The sequence below is a fragment of the Rutidosis leptorrhynchoides genome, chromosome 6 (assembly GCF_046630445.1).
Source record: "Rutidosis leptorrhynchoides isolate AG116_Rl617_1_P2 chromosome 6, CSIRO_AGI_Rlap_v1, whole genome shotgun sequence".
In the NCBI taxonomy this organism is placed as follows: domain Eukaryota; kingdom Viridiplantae; phylum Streptophyta; class Magnoliopsida; order Asterales; family Asteraceae; genus Rutidosis; species Rutidosis leptorrhynchoides.
The window spans coordinates 346,248,212-346,265,994 of NC_092338.1; the positions used below are offsets into that span (position 1 = coordinate 346,248,212).

The 17,783-nt window shown below is 34.8% G+C and overlaps 1 protein-coding gene across 2 annotated transcripts; it reads right to left on the reverse strand.

Moving 5' to 3' along the window:
- Positions 1 to 1,085: 1,085 nt before the first annotated feature.
- LOC139856053 (protein virilizer homolog) lies at positions 1,086 to 17,502 on the reverse strand. 2 transcript variants are annotated; one of them, XM_071845285.1, is made up of 29 exons: positions 17,368 to 17,502; positions 15,850 to 15,998; positions 15,534 to 15,622; positions 15,061 to 15,184; positions 14,303 to 14,944; positions 13,170 to 13,535; positions 12,953 to 13,057; positions 11,705 to 11,887; positions 11,174 to 11,315; positions 10,798 to 10,976; positions 10,610 to 10,695; positions 10,477 to 10,525; positions 9,580 to 9,646; positions 8,685 to 9,166; positions 8,502 to 8,601; positions 8,225 to 8,358; positions 8,025 to 8,092; positions 7,633 to 7,849; positions 7,317 to 7,532; positions 7,081 to 7,236; positions 6,725 to 6,778; positions 6,498 to 6,631; positions 6,340 to 6,409; positions 5,559 to 5,875; positions 5,341 to 5,473; positions 3,935 to 5,197; positions 2,772 to 3,470; positions 2,127 to 2,198; positions 1,086 to 1,383 (listed from the first exon to the last, which is right to left on the reverse strand). In XM_071845285.1, the coding sequence occupies exons 2-29, from the start codon at positions 15,922 to 15,924 to the stop codon at positions 1,372 to 1,374; spliced, it is 6,234 nt and encodes a 2,077-aa protein (XP_071701386.1). In that variant the 5' UTR covers positions 15,925 to 15,998; positions 17,368 to 17,502; the 3' UTR covers positions 1,086 to 1,371. The 2 variants fall into 2 exon arrangements, with proteins under 2 accessions (XP_071701386.1, XP_071701385.1); XM_071845284.1 differs by having other exon boundaries at positions 2,772 to 3,473.
- Positions 17,503 to 17,783: the final 281 nt, after the last annotated feature.

Sequence of the window (17,783 nt, forward strand, 5' to 3'; positions counted from 1 at the left end):
AAACCACACGAGCAGTATCAAGGCTAAATCTACTCTAATGCTATGTTACAAGAGGAAAAATGAGACTAGCCGATATACAGGTTTCTGCCGAGAGAGCAGCAAGCTGAGAACAAGAGTGAAACACAAGATGTAAAATACAACGATTGAATTAAATACTCTTGTGGCCTCGTCAACCAAACATGTCAATCAATCTTTTTGTCCTTGATTCTTCTTGAAATCCAATCGAATAAAATAAGAATTTATTAAGGGCATCTTATTTATCAACCACACATATAAGACCACCATTTAATTAATATATATTCAATTTAAAATGTTAATCCATTCCCTAATAAAAATATTCATCCATACTAACATATGCAAAATTGAATAGAAATATATAAAAATTAAAATATACATTTTTTGACAAATCAGTGTATTCACACTCAACTCTTTCAAGTCTCAATCGCACCTTCTTTAGACTCTTGAAAACTAAACAGAACTACCAGAGTACCAGTGGAAACAATGTCAAATTAGAATCTGAGTCGAAGTTGTATAAAATATGTTTCGCCAGTGATGATTTTGACAAACGTAAATTTGACTACAACTAATCCACCTAAAAATTGATAATAGTAAATAAAAATAATATTAGACTTGTTGAAAAAACATGCATTTAACATTCAAGTGCAAGAACTTTATACCTATAAAAATCCTCGTTTACACATAATAATACGTAAATTTAATGCGCAATAATATAGTCAGTAATGTGAACGTATTGTGTAAACACAAAATAGCCTGATTTCTTTCCCGTATTTATCAATTATATGAACTACTTGGTAAGAGGAGTTGTAATCAATGTGAATCCAACAATTTTTTTGAAATCCAAGAGACCAATCAGAATGAGACATGTGACACGACAATCACATGTGATTGGCAAGAAAAAAGTTTAAAATTTTTTTTTGTTTTCAAAAAAGATTTTTTTTTTCAATCACATGTGATTGGATTTGACATGCAGAATCACATGGGTTTTACAATCACATATGTAATTGAAAAAAAAATTCAAAAAAAATTCAATCACATGTGATTGTCGCGCCACATGTCGCACTCTGATTGATCCCTTGAATCTCAACTTAAAAGTTGGATTCATTTGAATATTCCTTTAGAGTGGAATAGTGATAAAATTAAGAAGGCTTAAACTTTTAATTACAAGTTTATGCCGAAAAAAATAGTTTACAACAACAGTTATCAGCTTATACTGGTTAGAGCACAACTCATAATTCTGAAACGGCAAAACCCCTCACAATCTTCCAAATCAGTTCTGAACAAAAATAATAACAAATTTATTGCAAAACACCCGGTCGCTCCAAGCAGTTCTTTATTGTTTTACATGTTCTCCTACAGTTTGTCCTGCAAATTTTCAATTATAATAAGATAAAAACAAGTGAATATGACTTCTATTGAGGTTAGTAAAAATAAAAATAAACATTAATTAATTTCACAGTAGTTGAGTCTACCATTCTCATTATCTTTGCACAGGTAACAGAAGTAACTAATTTCACAAAATCAGCAATAATCTATTGGGCCAATTATGTATAGAAAAAATATTTAGGACATGTTATATATCTAACAGGTCAAATAGATTCAATCAAATTGAGATACAAATCAACGGGTGACTAAAACAAATAAATTTAATCAAAATACATTTTGCGAAAACAAAAGGGCCCTCTTAAAATACATTTTCTGAAATAGTCCCTAAAGTTTCTTTTTGACCGAGGTAGTCCTCGTAGTTTTCAAAGTCTTGCTGAGATGGTCCTTTTGTTACTGAGATAGTCCCCGTGGTTTCACCAAACCACAGGGGTCCCCGTGGTTTCACCAAACCACAGGGACTATCTCAGTAACAAAAGGACCATCTCAGCAAGACTTTGAAAACTACGAGGACCAAGTAGATAAAAAAAAACCCAGGGACTCTAAACCACGGGGACTATCTCAGTAATTATGTCTATCCTATTTGCTATACTTCTAGTTTCAAAAATTGAGGCATTTTCCCCTGGGACTTAAATCGCACATGTTATTTGAGGAAGGCCCTTTTGTTTTTGCAAAAAGATTAGAAAACCAAAGATAAATAATAAAAGTAAAGAAAGGAATTAAACCTGAAGCATTTGCATCAATTTAGGATGCTGTTCTAGAAGCAAGACAAGTTTTTCACGGTCACCTAACAGTTCCTACAATAAGAAACACCGTGAGAATATGCTTCATATAAAGATGAGAGGGAAAGACATACAGAAATGGTTAAATATTGTCGTATTATTAGGGGGACTTTTAGAGTGATGACCACCACATTTTGTATTTGTTCGAAAGCAACACAAAAAAATAAAAATAAAAAGGAATTGACGTTCTTTGTTCATATAATCATAATGTTTACTCTGGCAAAACTACCTTGTTTACATTTCTAAAAGAGCAACAAGTTTTATAAGAACTACTATCATATTTCACATTTTTCACATAGTTTGATACTAACCATAAAATCTTCAAGATCAACTTTTTCTGAACATTCATTATCATTTAAATATTATAGTTAGTGATCAGATGTGACTGATTATTTTATAAAATATCGCTTATCAACCCAATCCAGTATATTTGACTTAAACACAAATATACCAGTCATGACCGTTACGCAACCCGCCCAATTTGACACCCTAAAAAAAAGACAGTATCATTTCACTGCGCAATTACGTTAATGAGTGACCCATAAACATTAAACTAAATTTTTGAAGGTGCATGAATAAAAAGAATACCATAATAGCTTCAGGGGAACTGAAAATATGCTGCAGTGACAATGCACTATCATCTTGCTGTTGAAGATTACTACTCTGCCCCTGCTGATTCTGATTCTGACCATGTAATTGAGGATCCAATCGCTGCTGCTGCTGCTGCTGTTGTTGCAATTGTTGCTGAGTATGTGCAAAGTTCTCTTGTTGCATCATCGCATGATAGTATGCATTAGCCGGTTGCATTTGTACAGAACCGGCCATACCTTGATCTGATTGTGATGAGGACGGGCCCGGTGGTCTCAGATGCTGTGGTGGTGGCTGAGGCCCACGAGGGAGTTGTGGGGGTTGCAATGGCTGCAGCTGAGTGACTGGCGGTAACGAAGATAAACCAATCGGAAAACTCTGTGCAAGAGACGATTGGGTTTCTCCCAGGTTCATGTTTGGAGTTGTACCGTACAGATTATAAGGAACTCCGGGCCTGTTAAACATCATTTGTGGCATTAATTGCATTGGAGGATAAGAAAGATTTGGCATATTTGAAGGAGTAAAATTCGGGATTAAATCGGATGATCCGATATTGGATTGATTATAGGGAGAAGATTGAGGTGCAGATAAGGCTGACATAAAAGGTGGTGGTGGGGTAGATGGAAGAGGTGGTGGTTGAGGCCTCATGGACCCGCTGCTGGAAGAAGGGTGTGACGTCCTTCCGTAATTAGAATGGGCCTGCTAAAAAATTAACAATAAGTAAGCAAAGAGAATTATTGTTAATTTTTTTCATAAAAAAAAAAAAAAAAAAAAAAAAAAAAAAAAAAAAATAGTAGCAAATACAGATTGGACTTTCAAACTATTCACTTGTGAAAGTGGGTCGATTCAGGTTGTGTTTCATCTTCTAAAGCCTAATATGAAAATAGTTTGATGTATTCATGACAAAGGGTCGAAAGAGATGAAACTTACCTAAAATATATTTATAATGCATAAAAGTGTATCTTAAATCAACTTATTATTCAAATAAATTAGATTATTAGTGTAACTTATACAAAAAATTTGGGACAAACGTGTTCCAGGTCAAGCTAACCCCGCCCATTTCAACCCACACACAAAAAGGTACCATTTTGACCCGTTTCCCAATATGCCCATATTGCATCCTCTACTAACAAGCTAAAGTAAAACTGTATGATCTTTCTTACATGATATACAGGCGGCAGTGGCGGCTGAGCATCACGCATTGAGCTCTGGAAGGGAGTGGGATGGTTTGAATCGTGAGGTTTAGGGACAGGTGAGACGGTGGGTGGTGGCGGCATCGGAGGAAGTGGAGGTTGATTCAACGGAAACTTCTTTCCGTTAAAATCTGTAGAATTACCAGATTGCCCTTGCCCGTGACTAGAATTAGGATAGAAGTTCCTGTTATCGGTTAATGATTTAGAGTTTTTCACATTTGCTGAAGATGATGTTTTCTCTGGTTTATCAGACATCTGAAAAAACTTCTTCTCAGAAGAAATACTTGGCTCACGGGTCAACGACATATCTGGTCGTGACACAGATATCCGTGACGAATAATCGCTCTGATTATTATTATTATTACTATCATCAAAATTAGATTTTGAAGGTGTACCCAAAAGAGAATCACTTTCTGTCTCTTCAACAATTGAATGAGGAGAATTTTGGCCATCGATAAGTGATGGTGGTGGCTGTAAATTATCATCGGGTTGTGGAAACGGCAACCCGTCATCAGATCCCGAATCCTCACCACCAAACACAATATCAACCCCCTGTAGATCATCATCAAGATCAGGTCTCAACGGTTTAGATTTGTTCAATTTATCTGCATCCGGGTCATTTTCGGGAGGTGCGGTTTTTACTTGTGTGGTCCCCGCCATCCCCACAGGATTCTGACGCTCTCTTTCTCGGGCCATGAACTCATCCACATGAATAGACGGTGGTCTGCCACTACTAGATCCTATCCTAGGAACAGCGATTACGTTTGAGCTAGTAGTACTATCGTTCCTTTCTCTAGCAACATAGTCATCCACGTGCATAGAAGGTGGCCTGCTAGTATTGGGCTTCCGAAGCCTAAACGTATCCCTACGGGTGGGTCCCGAAGGAGCCGGAAACTGGCCCGAACCACCCCGGGAAAACACACTTGGGCTCATGTTCTCAGCCTGGGAGTTGTCTAACCGGGGACGCCTGTTTGCACCATCCAGTAGTGCAAGTTTCCTTCTAGAAGAATCCCCGTTTTGGCGTAAACTTTCAGGACACTCCCACATAAATTTATCGTCCAAGTTGTGATGTTCCAAACGGTCCATGCTAAAATTAGAAATCTTTTGTATCTTCGAAGGGGGTTGATTTTCATTCGCTAATGACTTAGAAACACTAGAAATAACCTCATCCGATATCGGAGATTCACTCGTTTTTTCCAACAAATTCAACAACGAGTTTACATGTTCTCTGACCTGCACATCATGTATGACGATTAATCATTATAGAGCTTCAAATTTCTGAACTCAATAGATGAGAGAAATCACACACACACACACACACACACACACATAGAGAGAGAGAGAGAGAGAGAGATGATAGGATTTGAACCGCATACCTTACTGGATCCTAATAAGGATGCCAACTTGAATATGTATTTGATGTTCTCCTCTGACGAGTTATTCGCATTAGTAACACCACAAGGTAGTCCGAACAGGTATTTCAATGCATCAACCATCTTTAGATTCAAGCTGTAAAAAGAGGTGCTTATTAATTACTCAACAATTCATCATCAAATTAACTCAAATTAGCAATATAAAGGAAAATTAAATTAACCTTTTATCAAAGCAAAAGGTCAAAACTCCTAGTGAAAGTGCCTCAACAGCTTCATGAGCAGATACTGATGGGACATCGTCCATATCGATCGAGTCTAATATAGTACTCAAGCAAAATAGCAATGGAGGGGACTTCTTCAATTCAATGAGCTCGAAGTGCGCATCAACTATTTGTGTGCTATCAGATTCTGATTCTTCTTTGTCTAATGACCGAACATGCGTGAAAATTGAGAGTAAACCACTTCGACCTTCAGATGAGGAGCCTAAATCTTTGAAGGCTGATAGACATGCAACTAGCTCTTTTCCAACAGGTAGTATCTGGAGAAGTGAAAAAAAAAATTGTGTTAGTGCCCTTATAAGAACCATTGACCCATTGACCGATTGATTAAACATATTTTGAAAAATCGGATCGGCATGTTCTTAAAAGAAGTAATAGGGGATTAATCGGGAGCAATCAGGGTTTACTACAACATTGATTAAAACACTCAAGAACAATAAGAAAACCGATTCGAGAAGTAGGTTGATCTCCCAATTTCAATCACAAAATACGCATATAAATTCTAACTCTTAAGACTTCTTATATAGTCGACCAATTCTAAACTGACACTAACTCTAATAATAATTAATAATCCTGATCTTGGTTAAGAAGCTACTTGCTCTCCAACAATTACCATTACCATAACTAAAATAAAACAAAAAATAAAATTAGCATCTAGACCCCCGGACCCAATAAACCTCATGCCCCTGTTCTCGAATGAAACACGAAGAAGCAAATGGCATACCTTGACAAGTCTGAAAATTTGGAATAGAAGCAACGAACACTCCTCCACTGTTAAAGTCTTTGTGATGTACCTAAAGCAAATGTAAGCATTAAAGACTACGATTCAAAGTTATAGCAAAGTGACAATAAGACAAAAAAAGAAAGGACCTTCATGCTCACCTATCATGTTTAGAGTCAGATAATAGGGATATTGATCTACACGCAGGAATGCACCAACTACGAAGAGAAAGTTTTGTACAACTCTCAAGTAATTTACCCAACATCTGCACAACTCCTTCACTCAACAATATTGGCTGTCAAGAAAAAGAATAATTTAAGTCATAAAAAGAAAATATCTAACTGAATTTTATATACCTATGGCTTTTAAGAAAAAAAATCAAAGAAACCTTTGCACGTGGATGCTCGAGTAAGCTAGCAATAAAATCAAGCAATCTGAAAACCTGAAACAGACAAACTTTTTATGAGATACAGCTGTAGTCGTTTAGATCAATAGATTAAAATAAAGGTGGCATAATGAGGGGATCAGGCAGGTTGGATAATGGTTTAAAAACGTAAAACTCAAGATAGGTAACTTTTGTTACAAATTAGTTTATTCAGAAACACTTACTATCTAAATCTGGAGTAGTCTGTGTCAAATGTGAATATATGATTACAAATACTATACTATATAACTATGAATAGCAATAATAAGAATAAATGGCCAAACTTTCTTTTGGAAAATTATAATATAAAAAGGTATTACCTTATAAGCATCTGTATCAGTTAACGTCAATGACTCAGATAGCCATTCATTTATCCATATTATCATGGGCCTAATGAGTATCGCAGCACTTTCAGCATGTAAACATGCCATACGAATAATAAATATCCGCAGCAAGTCTTGTATAACAACCAACGCCTGTTAAATAAAAAGTATGTATCATAATTCATAATAAACTCAATATTATGATATAAATATTCAAAGAATATATCACATACACTAATAGCACAATGTAAAACGATATCTGAAATCTTGTGAAGATTTGGTGTCAACTGCCCAATCAGCTTTTCCATGTGTCCAGCCTGTAAGTACCACTTGATCTCTCTCTCCTTATTCGGGCCTAACTGTGTTCCAACTGCCAACTGTCGAAAAGCACTCAACATGGGAAGTCCATTTTTCCAAAGTGACACACCTTCATCAGGTAAAAGATCAATCTGAAAAGAAGTGAAAATAATGAAAAGGTTGTTACTTTTCTAACATAAAGCTATATAAGATAAGCAGATGACATTAAAGTTGGCGTTAAAGGTGACTTACCAACAGAAACAGCAAACTGCAAGTTTCTTTCGGACCCATTGCCAGCAATGAAGTTGCATGAAGACTGTCGAGAAGAAAATGAAAAAGACTAGGGCTCCAGCCATATGCAGGCCAACATGCAAGTGCTGAGACAATAAGATGGCATACAGTTTCGAAACGCAGCGCGAGATCGGGATACGGGTAGGATAAATCCACGGCGCAGGCAGCTAACTTTGGACTACAGACGATTTTTAAAAACGAAAACTGTAAATATAATATAATATATATACATATATGTATGTATACATATACATATATGTGTATGTGTATGTGTATGTATGTATATATACATATATATACGGATCTCACACATGCACATATAGCTACTTTATAAATTAGCAATTATAAAAAACCTCAGTTCTCGGTGCAAATGTATAAGTGCCTTCATTAGTTTTTTATTTCTGTGTTGCTCCTTTGTCTCCTACAAAAAGAATGCACCATAAGTCCAGTTTTATCATCTTCACGTTCATTATTTTCCAATAAACTGAACGACAACTGTCTTTATCATAATCATGGAAATGAATAACTATTTGATTATGCATTCACATGTTACCTTTAACTTGTGCAATAAATTAATCAGTAATGACAGACAAGGAACTAAAAGATCAACTATGCTCTGCTCGCGATTACGTTCAAGCAGTATATCTGAAGCAGTATTGCATTCTGTACCCTCATCAACAAGGTAATCTGCTCAAACAAAACAAAAATGTAAGTGCTACCTTTTAATACACAGACGAAAAGGGCTTTTATTGTAGATGATATAAAGAAGATAATAAATTATATAAACTTCAATTAAAATAAGAAATATAATATTATGTTCCTCTACCAACCATAGTTGTTGGATGACTTCTCAAGCAGCAGCTTACAATCAATAAGAACTGCATGAACAACCATTACAGCACCTTCATCATACAAAGCACCCGCAACAACCTTCACAGACCAAAAAACATGTTAACTAATTAGAAAAACTTATAATAAAACATATAAAAAGAAGACAAAACACAATCACACACCGAATTCTCTGAAATAAAGGCCAAAATACGGAAAGCTGTTGTCAGTTGAGCTACAGATGAATCACGCAGACTAAAACCAAGAAACCTTGACTCGGTTATCGGTTTCCCTAACAGATTATCAATTATATTTCCCTCAGAGCTTCCGGAAGCATCGTTAACAACATTATCAACATCCATTACATCACATGCTAAAATGTTTGTTGATGCCATGTGTGCATCTCCATTGGAAGCCAACACAGCAGCGTATCTCAGAAGGCCAATAGCCCCGTTTTTATGATAAACCACACCACCATCTATCAGCTCCAAAAGCCGTGCAGGGGCGTCTTTTCGGTTTGACCCACGGGATGAAGAATGCAAAGCTTTGTGAAGTTCCTTTGCGTGTCCGATCCAAGAGCTTAAGGATGATGACGTGGAATCGAGAACAATAACTTCAAAAATCTCAACAGCAGAGTGAAAGATTGCAAGATTCAGTGGTGAAGTTCCTGCAAATTTTCTCAAATGAATTGAAGCAATTAGTACTAATGACTATACCTGGAAAACGGGTCAGGTTGGGTCGGTTTGGGTAACGGGTCAAAACGGTTTTGGGTTAAAATGGGTCATAAGTCAAACGGGTTCCTTTACACCTATCTTTGTTTATTGAGCTTTAGGAATCGATACTCACTGGACATGTTCATTTATATTTTGTATAGGAGTCAATAGGTTAGAGGGAAACCTATTGGACCTTTTTTAAGTTTTGGTTTACATTGCCAGGCCTAATTTTTCTCAAGACCCAAATGACCCAAAGTTTAACCCAACTGACACAAATTTGAGAGTATAGGTCTCAATTGCCAGGTATATTGATGGAAGTAGCTAAAGAATACAAGGAGTCTCGCACGAAATGGAAAAAAGGAAATACCGTTATTAACGGACACTGGTTCCAATTCTTTTACTGAATGTAATGCAGCAATCAAAACTGAAACAGCCTGAAGATAACAAGTGAATATATGTTAACATGAACAGCTAAAGCATGTACTACCACACTTTTATTGTATTAATCTTGTATTTGAGTTCTAGATAATGCGATGAAATTATGACCAAATACCACCGCAAATAACTAGATTATTACTACGTAAAAATTGTGCATGCAACTATACACGCTACAGTATGTCATAACTAGCTACAGACAACTACCAAAAACAATAGTGTAGAGTACTAACTAGTGACTAAAACATGTATCATTTTTCAGCTTGACTAGTCAAACTCCACAGAATTATGTAATACATACATATTTACTCTACATTAACTAAGCTAATATAGTCGCAGATTGCATTACACATCTAACTGTAATATAATAAATTTAGGTAACTTAAAAATTAACAAGCTCATGAAATGAACTTAAAACTTATACATTTTCAACCGAGAGAGCTTAAAAAAGATGGTATGTAGTATATGTAGCAATATTGATATTGATCCATTTACTTATGATAAGCAGGTTAATTCAGCTAATATTTTATCTCTAACGGGCCAAACGAGTAGTAACAAAAAACTTGAAAGAGAATGGGTCAATAAAAGATTCATATCTACTGGAGATGCAGTGTCTCAACATTCAAGTCAACCCAACCCTTACCAAAGTTACCCATGTTGGCCTAGCCCATTTTGACACATTACCAGACCTGCCCATTCTGTCACCTCAAGTAGATAATGGCAGTTACTAAACAACTAGGTAAAACCAAAGAATGTCGACATTAAACCACGGGTAATGTTTACTAAATCTCCTTAAACCACACAACTATAAGTTTCATAACAAGCTCACCTCTGGAAAATGTGCAATAGCCAACAAAGCCTGGCGTCCACAATCAGACCTGTAATCATTTAAGAAGCCATTAACTACAAGTTAGATTACATGGGAAATATATTATCTTGCAAAGGGATATACGTCATCACACCTGGAAATGCAACAAAGTTCCCATAAACCCCAAAGAAGTTCTTCTGAATGTGGTTGTGCCATAATCAACCGATCTATAACATTCATCTGTAGAAAAAGAAGATTAAGAAAAAGAGTGTCAGAACACGGTAACTAAAAAGAACACGGTAAATAAAAAGAACACGTTTTTAACTGATATGTGATACTAACCACCCTCAAATGCGTCTTCATGATTATTCCAATTTCACGTGGACGATAGTAAAAACCTTTGGATACCAAGACTGATGCGTAACGAAGAGGAATGGACTCTTGCATCCTCAAATCAAGTCCTCTTAGGACATGAATTACAGTGGTTGCAAGCTCATGATCCAGCAGAAGGAACTTTAAGCCTGATTGAGCTCACAGATACAAGAAGGAATTATAAAGATGTATACTTGTATAATAATGTGACAGTTAGTATCAGCCCGATGATTAGCCCATTAGAATACACCTATGTCTCTAATTGTTATCTAAAATACAAACCATAAATATAAAGTATAAACATGATAGTAATAGTAACATATGGCATGAGGGATGATTTACAAACCTGAGCGACAAGAAACAAGTGAAAGAATTATGGATGCAATGAATGATGTGATATCCATAAATAGATCCTTCGCATGGTCCACTTCAGAACGCAATGTAGATGATGATAGAAGCGCAGCAGATAACGGAAGAAACCCCCTTTCCTATTGGACAAGATTACATTGAATGAATATCAATCTTGAATTTTTATTTATTTATTTATTTATTTATTTTTATTTTTTTGAAATATATACTATGAACGAGAGCCCAAACAAGAATTATCCAGATATAAGCATCAAGTAACAATGAAAACACGATGTTGATATTTAATATATAATCAACTTTCAGTCTACCAAAGGGCCTTTCGCCTAGAGTATCGAGGTAACTCATCAACATTAACCTTTTGGTTGTGAGTTTGAGTTTTGTGGTGGATTATTTGTAATTGGGTAGGTGTGTGTGTGTGCCATTCTAGGGAGAGAGAAAAAAAAAATAAATAAATAAAAACCTTCTGTCTTATTGATGGTGTATGCCAACTGGCAAAAAAATTACATACCTTGAGAAGAAAAAGAATGTGCGAGTCGATATCCCAATCTGAAAACCGACAATTTGACAAAGCGATCAGCTTGCTACTAGCATTGTATGACAACAGGCCCTCCGTTTCACCAAGAATAAGTGACCTGCAGGTGCTTGCAACTGGAGAAGGATCTTCAACTAACGAGCTGAAACTTATTAATCTCTGCAACAACATTTGGTCAGAAACATCTAGGGTAATCATCAATGGTGCCATCAAGGTCCACTAAAGTGGATAACAAGGGAGCACAATGAATTCTTTCTCATGCTTTAGGGTGCGTTTATTTGCCTCTTAATGGAATGATTCAGCGCTCACTGGAATGATTCAGCGCTGAATGCTGAACCATTCAGCATTCAGCGTGTCTGTTTCTAACCTCTGAATGACATATGATGCTGAATGGTTCAGAATTCAGTGTTGAACCATTCAGAGTTGAAACACTATCTTAACCATTAAGTGCCTAATTTTTCTGTAATATTTTTTTCAAATCATATCCAAAACATTTAACCAACAAGTATATTGTATTTTCTATTCATGTAACACGTTAATAAGGTAATTTTACTCAATTAATATCGTTTATTTAAAATGATTATCAAACAGCTTATTTTCATTCACAACAAACTTTATTCAGAGGCTCTGAACCATTCAGATTCTGAACCATTCAGCGCTAAATCATTCAGTTTTATCAAACACACCCTTAGTTAGAACATCAGTGTTCTGAACTGTTTGGAGTAGATTATGCAACTTACTTTAACATCAAGACTCACAATTAAACGATCAGATACTGAGTGTAAGTTCTAAGGAGTTACAATACTAGTGTACAAAATGATTAAAATGAACATTCTAATTATAATTTTAAAAATGACAAATTACTTTTACATCTATAATGAGTTCTTTTTAAAATTCACCATCTAAGAAAAAAAAGATTGTATAAAGCTAAAATATACAATCTTTAGTTGTATACTTGTATTCTTCACAATCAAAAGTAGGTGAGTTCTTTCTTATTGAATTAATTTTTTTACTGCAAGAGTATGAAACAAATTATAAGACCCCTAAATCAGACAAAATTTATAAGAATCACCTTATCCAAAACCTGGTAGGTGATTCATACAACTTCAAGTCACAAAAATCAGATAACAAGTTTTACATAAATGTTTCTTTGGTAAGGCAATGGTAGAGAAAAAAAAAAAACATGAAAGTATAAATGGACAACAAAGATAACATAAAACTCACCAAAAGTTTTTTTAGTTGGAGTTTCACACTTGCCAGCATGTCGATAGTGACAGGCGTAACATTACCAGCAGAATAAAAACCTCCCAGCACACGTAGTACAGCAAACTATAACATAACCATATGGCCCAGATTAATTTATTAAAAAAAAAAAAAAAAAAAAAACAGTATCACAGCATCTTAAAACAAAAAAAATAGAAAATAAATATAAATATACAACCTCATATCTAGAAGCAACTTCATAAAACCGTATGCGGTGAAGAATGTAGGTGGCAAGAGAAGCAACATCATGACGTGGCTTTTGCAACAACAACCTAAGTAATTGATTATAACCTTCACTTGTTCCAATAGGAATCTTATCGTCTTCTCGAGGCCACCAGTTTAAGAATCCCTCGCACCCAACAGAATAACGAGTAGCTTGCTCGATAACTCCTAGTAAGATTAGTGTAGCAGCACTAGAGTGTACTTTTGTGTAGAATATGTCAGTGAGCTGCTTCATGCCGCCGGCATTAACAAAGTGGAAGCAGCTTTCTTTATGAGAGCATAATAAAAGTGCAGCACTTAGCCACACCATTACAAGCTTGCTCTGAAAATAAAAGCAGAAAAATTTCAGAAAAATAAGATATAAAATTAAAATAATACTAATAAAAAAGCATGCATAATAGAGGCAGTGAAACAGAAGGGATGACTAAAGGGACATTACAAGTTTGGGTTAACACCAGGCAGGGTCACACTGGCCATCTAGAAAAAAAATAGGGTTGTCTGTATCTACTGTTTTTTTTTACATTTTTAGAAAAGCATTTTTTTCAAAAAGCCAGAAAATTTTTTATTAATAACGAAGAGGGCCAAGCATGGAGCCCAACCCAACTAGGAAACAGAAGCCAAGTGCCGATAAAGAGGCAGCAACAAATAACACAATAGTTGCAGAGGAGGCAACTGAACAAAACAAATTGATTTACATTTCATATTAACCGATATGTAAAGAGCAATTTTTATATGTCATTATTTACTATTATAGATAATAGATAATAACCTGTAATGCTGAAAGTATTTCCTTAATTAAAAATTTACAATGGCAATGTAACGAGGCAAAAAATAGGGTGCTTAAAGACTCCGACAATGTATATCCTAAATAATAGGTTATAGATTACTATTTTGAAAATACAATTTTGTAATGATATTTAATTTTAACAGTTCAGTCAATTAATATGATGTTTTGCCCAAAGAAACGCATCGGACTAACACTAAAAGATGATCCAGAAATGTCTAATTAGGTCAAAAATTGCACCTTCTATGTAATTTCGATATACATATTAATAATTATCGGGAGACAAAAAAAAGTAAAAGAATAACCTGTGGAAGCTGAGCACCTAGAACATGCTCATAATTACCAATAACGTCATAGTACTGTGCTAAAGTATCCACCAACTGTTTGGAAGTGACTATATCACCCTCAGACTCAAGAATAACGTTCTCTGACGAATTTTCAGGCAGAAAATTCCCCGAGGTACTCAAAAAATTATTATAAGCATTAAGAACATCTTTTCGGGCTTGACTAACGTCATAACAAGATTCTCCCTTAACCAAATCATGACTTTTAGATGAACTTTGCAAGCTTTGCATTGAAAATGTAGTTGCGGCTGACACTATCGAATTAACTACGGTATTCAAAGCATCTCCTGCATTAGGCATTTCTAGAATCTTGAAGGATAACTGTAGAAATTGTTTCATCTCAACAGATATATCTAATGCAATAGGTTTAAAAGTCAATGACTTTAAAGGGGATATGGGTTCCTCAACGGTTGACTTTATAGGATTTAGTGCAGGTGGCAGGTCCTCGAGGTTTCCTTCTACATTGGACACGATGTTTGTTAAAGAGGTATCTAAGTCAACTTCTAGGTTGAACTGGCCAAGATCTTCTCGACTGTTTCCGTATACGACCAAACTAAGGCTGCGGTAGCTTCCCCTAACAGCCAAATGGCTTGTTACAATTGCCTGCAATAATACATGTATAGTTCTTATATATAACAGAAAAAGAACAAAACATATACAGGCAGGTACAACAAACTACTGTAGATATCATTTGGTAACTGAATCTATGTATAAAGTACCTCAACTTCAAGGACATTTGAAGAGGATGGAGAATAAAGAAAAGGGTGACATAGTCGTCTGAATCTCGTCTCCCCTTCACAATGAACAAATACCTCTAGAGCAAATGAAGGAGGTGAGGTGGCCCTATACAAAGTTAAAATCGCATAAGAGAGCTTGCAAAATGTAATTATGATGCAATATAAGCATAAAGCATAAAAAGGGAGCACACCATACTCATTACTAGCAAATGAAAACAAATAAAGGAAAAAACTTGTGTCAGGGAGCTAAACAGATACACTTCTTTTTACAGACATCGAAAAAAAGTTTTTTGTTCATTAGAGTAAAGGCAATAGTTTCATTACCATATTAACTTCATCAAGTTTAACAAATATGTACGAATAATGTGAAGGATTAGCATAAGCATAGCAATACGCAGTTCATATATACTGAAAGCAATGTAAAAAAACTCAGTCTCGTATGTTGAATAACGTACCCTAGAAGTGTTACTGCTGGTGATGATGACGATGAGCTCTGCTCAAGGAACTCACAACCAGTGACAACAACAGGTTCGGAAAAAATAACCTGCAAATAAAAAACAATCAAATGCTTGTAATCCTAATACAACTCTCTTTTGATAATTTATACCAACTTAAATTACTTTTAGCTGCAGGTGATAAAAAAAAAAAAAAAAAAAAAAAAAAAAAAAAAAAAAAAAAACTAATCACTTTTTGGAAAAGATAGCATAAAAAGAATTTAATGTTCCCTAGTATAAAAAAACTAAGTAGGCATTAGGAAAACAAGACCTATACCTCATCAACATACTCATCCAGATGTGCATGAGCAAATGTCTGAGCAAACAACACAGAAGGTTCAGGACGACCCATCGATTGCTAATGCATATATCCTTTCCCTCAAAAGAATCCTTCTTGTGCAATCTAAGAACACTCTACTGAGCTGCCTACAAAATAGATCCAGCAACAATGTAAATGATAAGAGTAATAGATTTGTCTTAAATGAGCATAACATATAACAAAGTACACCATAGACTTTGGTAAAATCTTTTTACTGAATCATCATTATCAGGACCTTAACTAATGGTTACATATGTAAACTGCATCATGCAACAAGTCAACATCCAAAAGAATAGTTCATATTCTTTCAAGATTGCAAATGAACCAGTTAAACTTTAAAAAGCACAATTTTTTCTTAGTTTTCTCAAAAGAGCATCAACACAATCAAAAACAAATGGCTTTGTATGATAATCAGGACCTTAGCTAATGGTTACATATGTAAAGTGCATCACGCAACAAGTCAACATTCAAGAGAATAGTTCATATTCCTTCAAGGTTTCAAGTGAACCAGTTAATCTTCAAAAAGGACATATTTTTTTCTTAATTTTCTCAAAAGAACATCAACACAATAAAAAACAAATGGCTTTCTATACTTAACTATTTATATCTGGATATACATACAGTGATCCTGGTCAGATTAAGGTTTGCTATCACTTGATCTCAACGCATGATGAATAAGTTTCCACAAACAATAAAAGCATCCTACCGCTTTGACTATCAATAACAAACAATAAAAGCATCCTACCGCTTTGACTATCAATAACTTACTTCTAAACTTCAAATTCTAAACTCTTCAACAAAAATTTGCTAATTACATTAAGCAATATCAACCTTGCAAAAACATTCTCACTTAAAGAGACGTGTTTTAAATCAAACATAAGCAACGGCTATTTTCAAGAACTGAACTTCTAAGTTTCAAAAGAATTACAAATTCTAAAATCTTACACGACAATTCCTACGTACATCAAACAATGCCAATATCTGATGAAAACAGTCTCGATTATAGGGTAACAACTAACAAGTCTTACATCAATCATACACGTCTACTTTTTTCAAGAACCCAACTTTGAAACCTTCAAATAAATTGTATATTCTAATCACTTCAACAAAGTTCCTAACTAACATCAAACAATGTGATTTGATAAGGTATCAAACTATACATCAAGCATATGCATAGGTTATCTTCAAAAACCGAATTTATAGCAAACCCTAGGTAATGAAAAAAATTATATAATAGCATTTAAATTCGGATACACGAACAAAATCATGATCATTCAAGTTAAAATAACCTAATTTCACCTACATAGTTCAATTATTACACATAATGAATTCAAAAATCGAACAAGAAACCGTATCTAAACAGGATACATACAGCAAAGTGAGCGTGAGTAAAATTAGGGTAAACCGAACGCGTTAAATTGTACGGAAACAATTAGAGTGTATAATAGAGTGATTGAATGAGGGGGAAAACAGTACCTGAGATGGTTTCTTGGTGATCGAATTGAAGTTTTGTTCAAAGTGAAAAAAGATAAAAGGTAGGAAAAAAAAAGGGTTTTAATTGAGAGTGGCGCGCTCAGAGTCGACTGAAACCAAACCAATCCAAAACCCAAGTGCGCCCTAACGATGGATGTGTTTTCATGATTTATAAAATAAAATAGATAGAAAAATGTAAGGCTACGTGTTTTTTTTTTTTTTTTTTTTTTGAAAGGCAAAATTATATTTATGTTATAATTCAGTAGGCTTATAACTACCTTTAATGGTTATAAGAACAAGGAGAGAAAAAGAGAGAAGAAATATTGATATTGATATTTCAAGAGAATTGGTACACCTTAAATGGTTACCATACATGTCTATTTATAGTATAAAATATTACTATGCAAGAAATATAATAA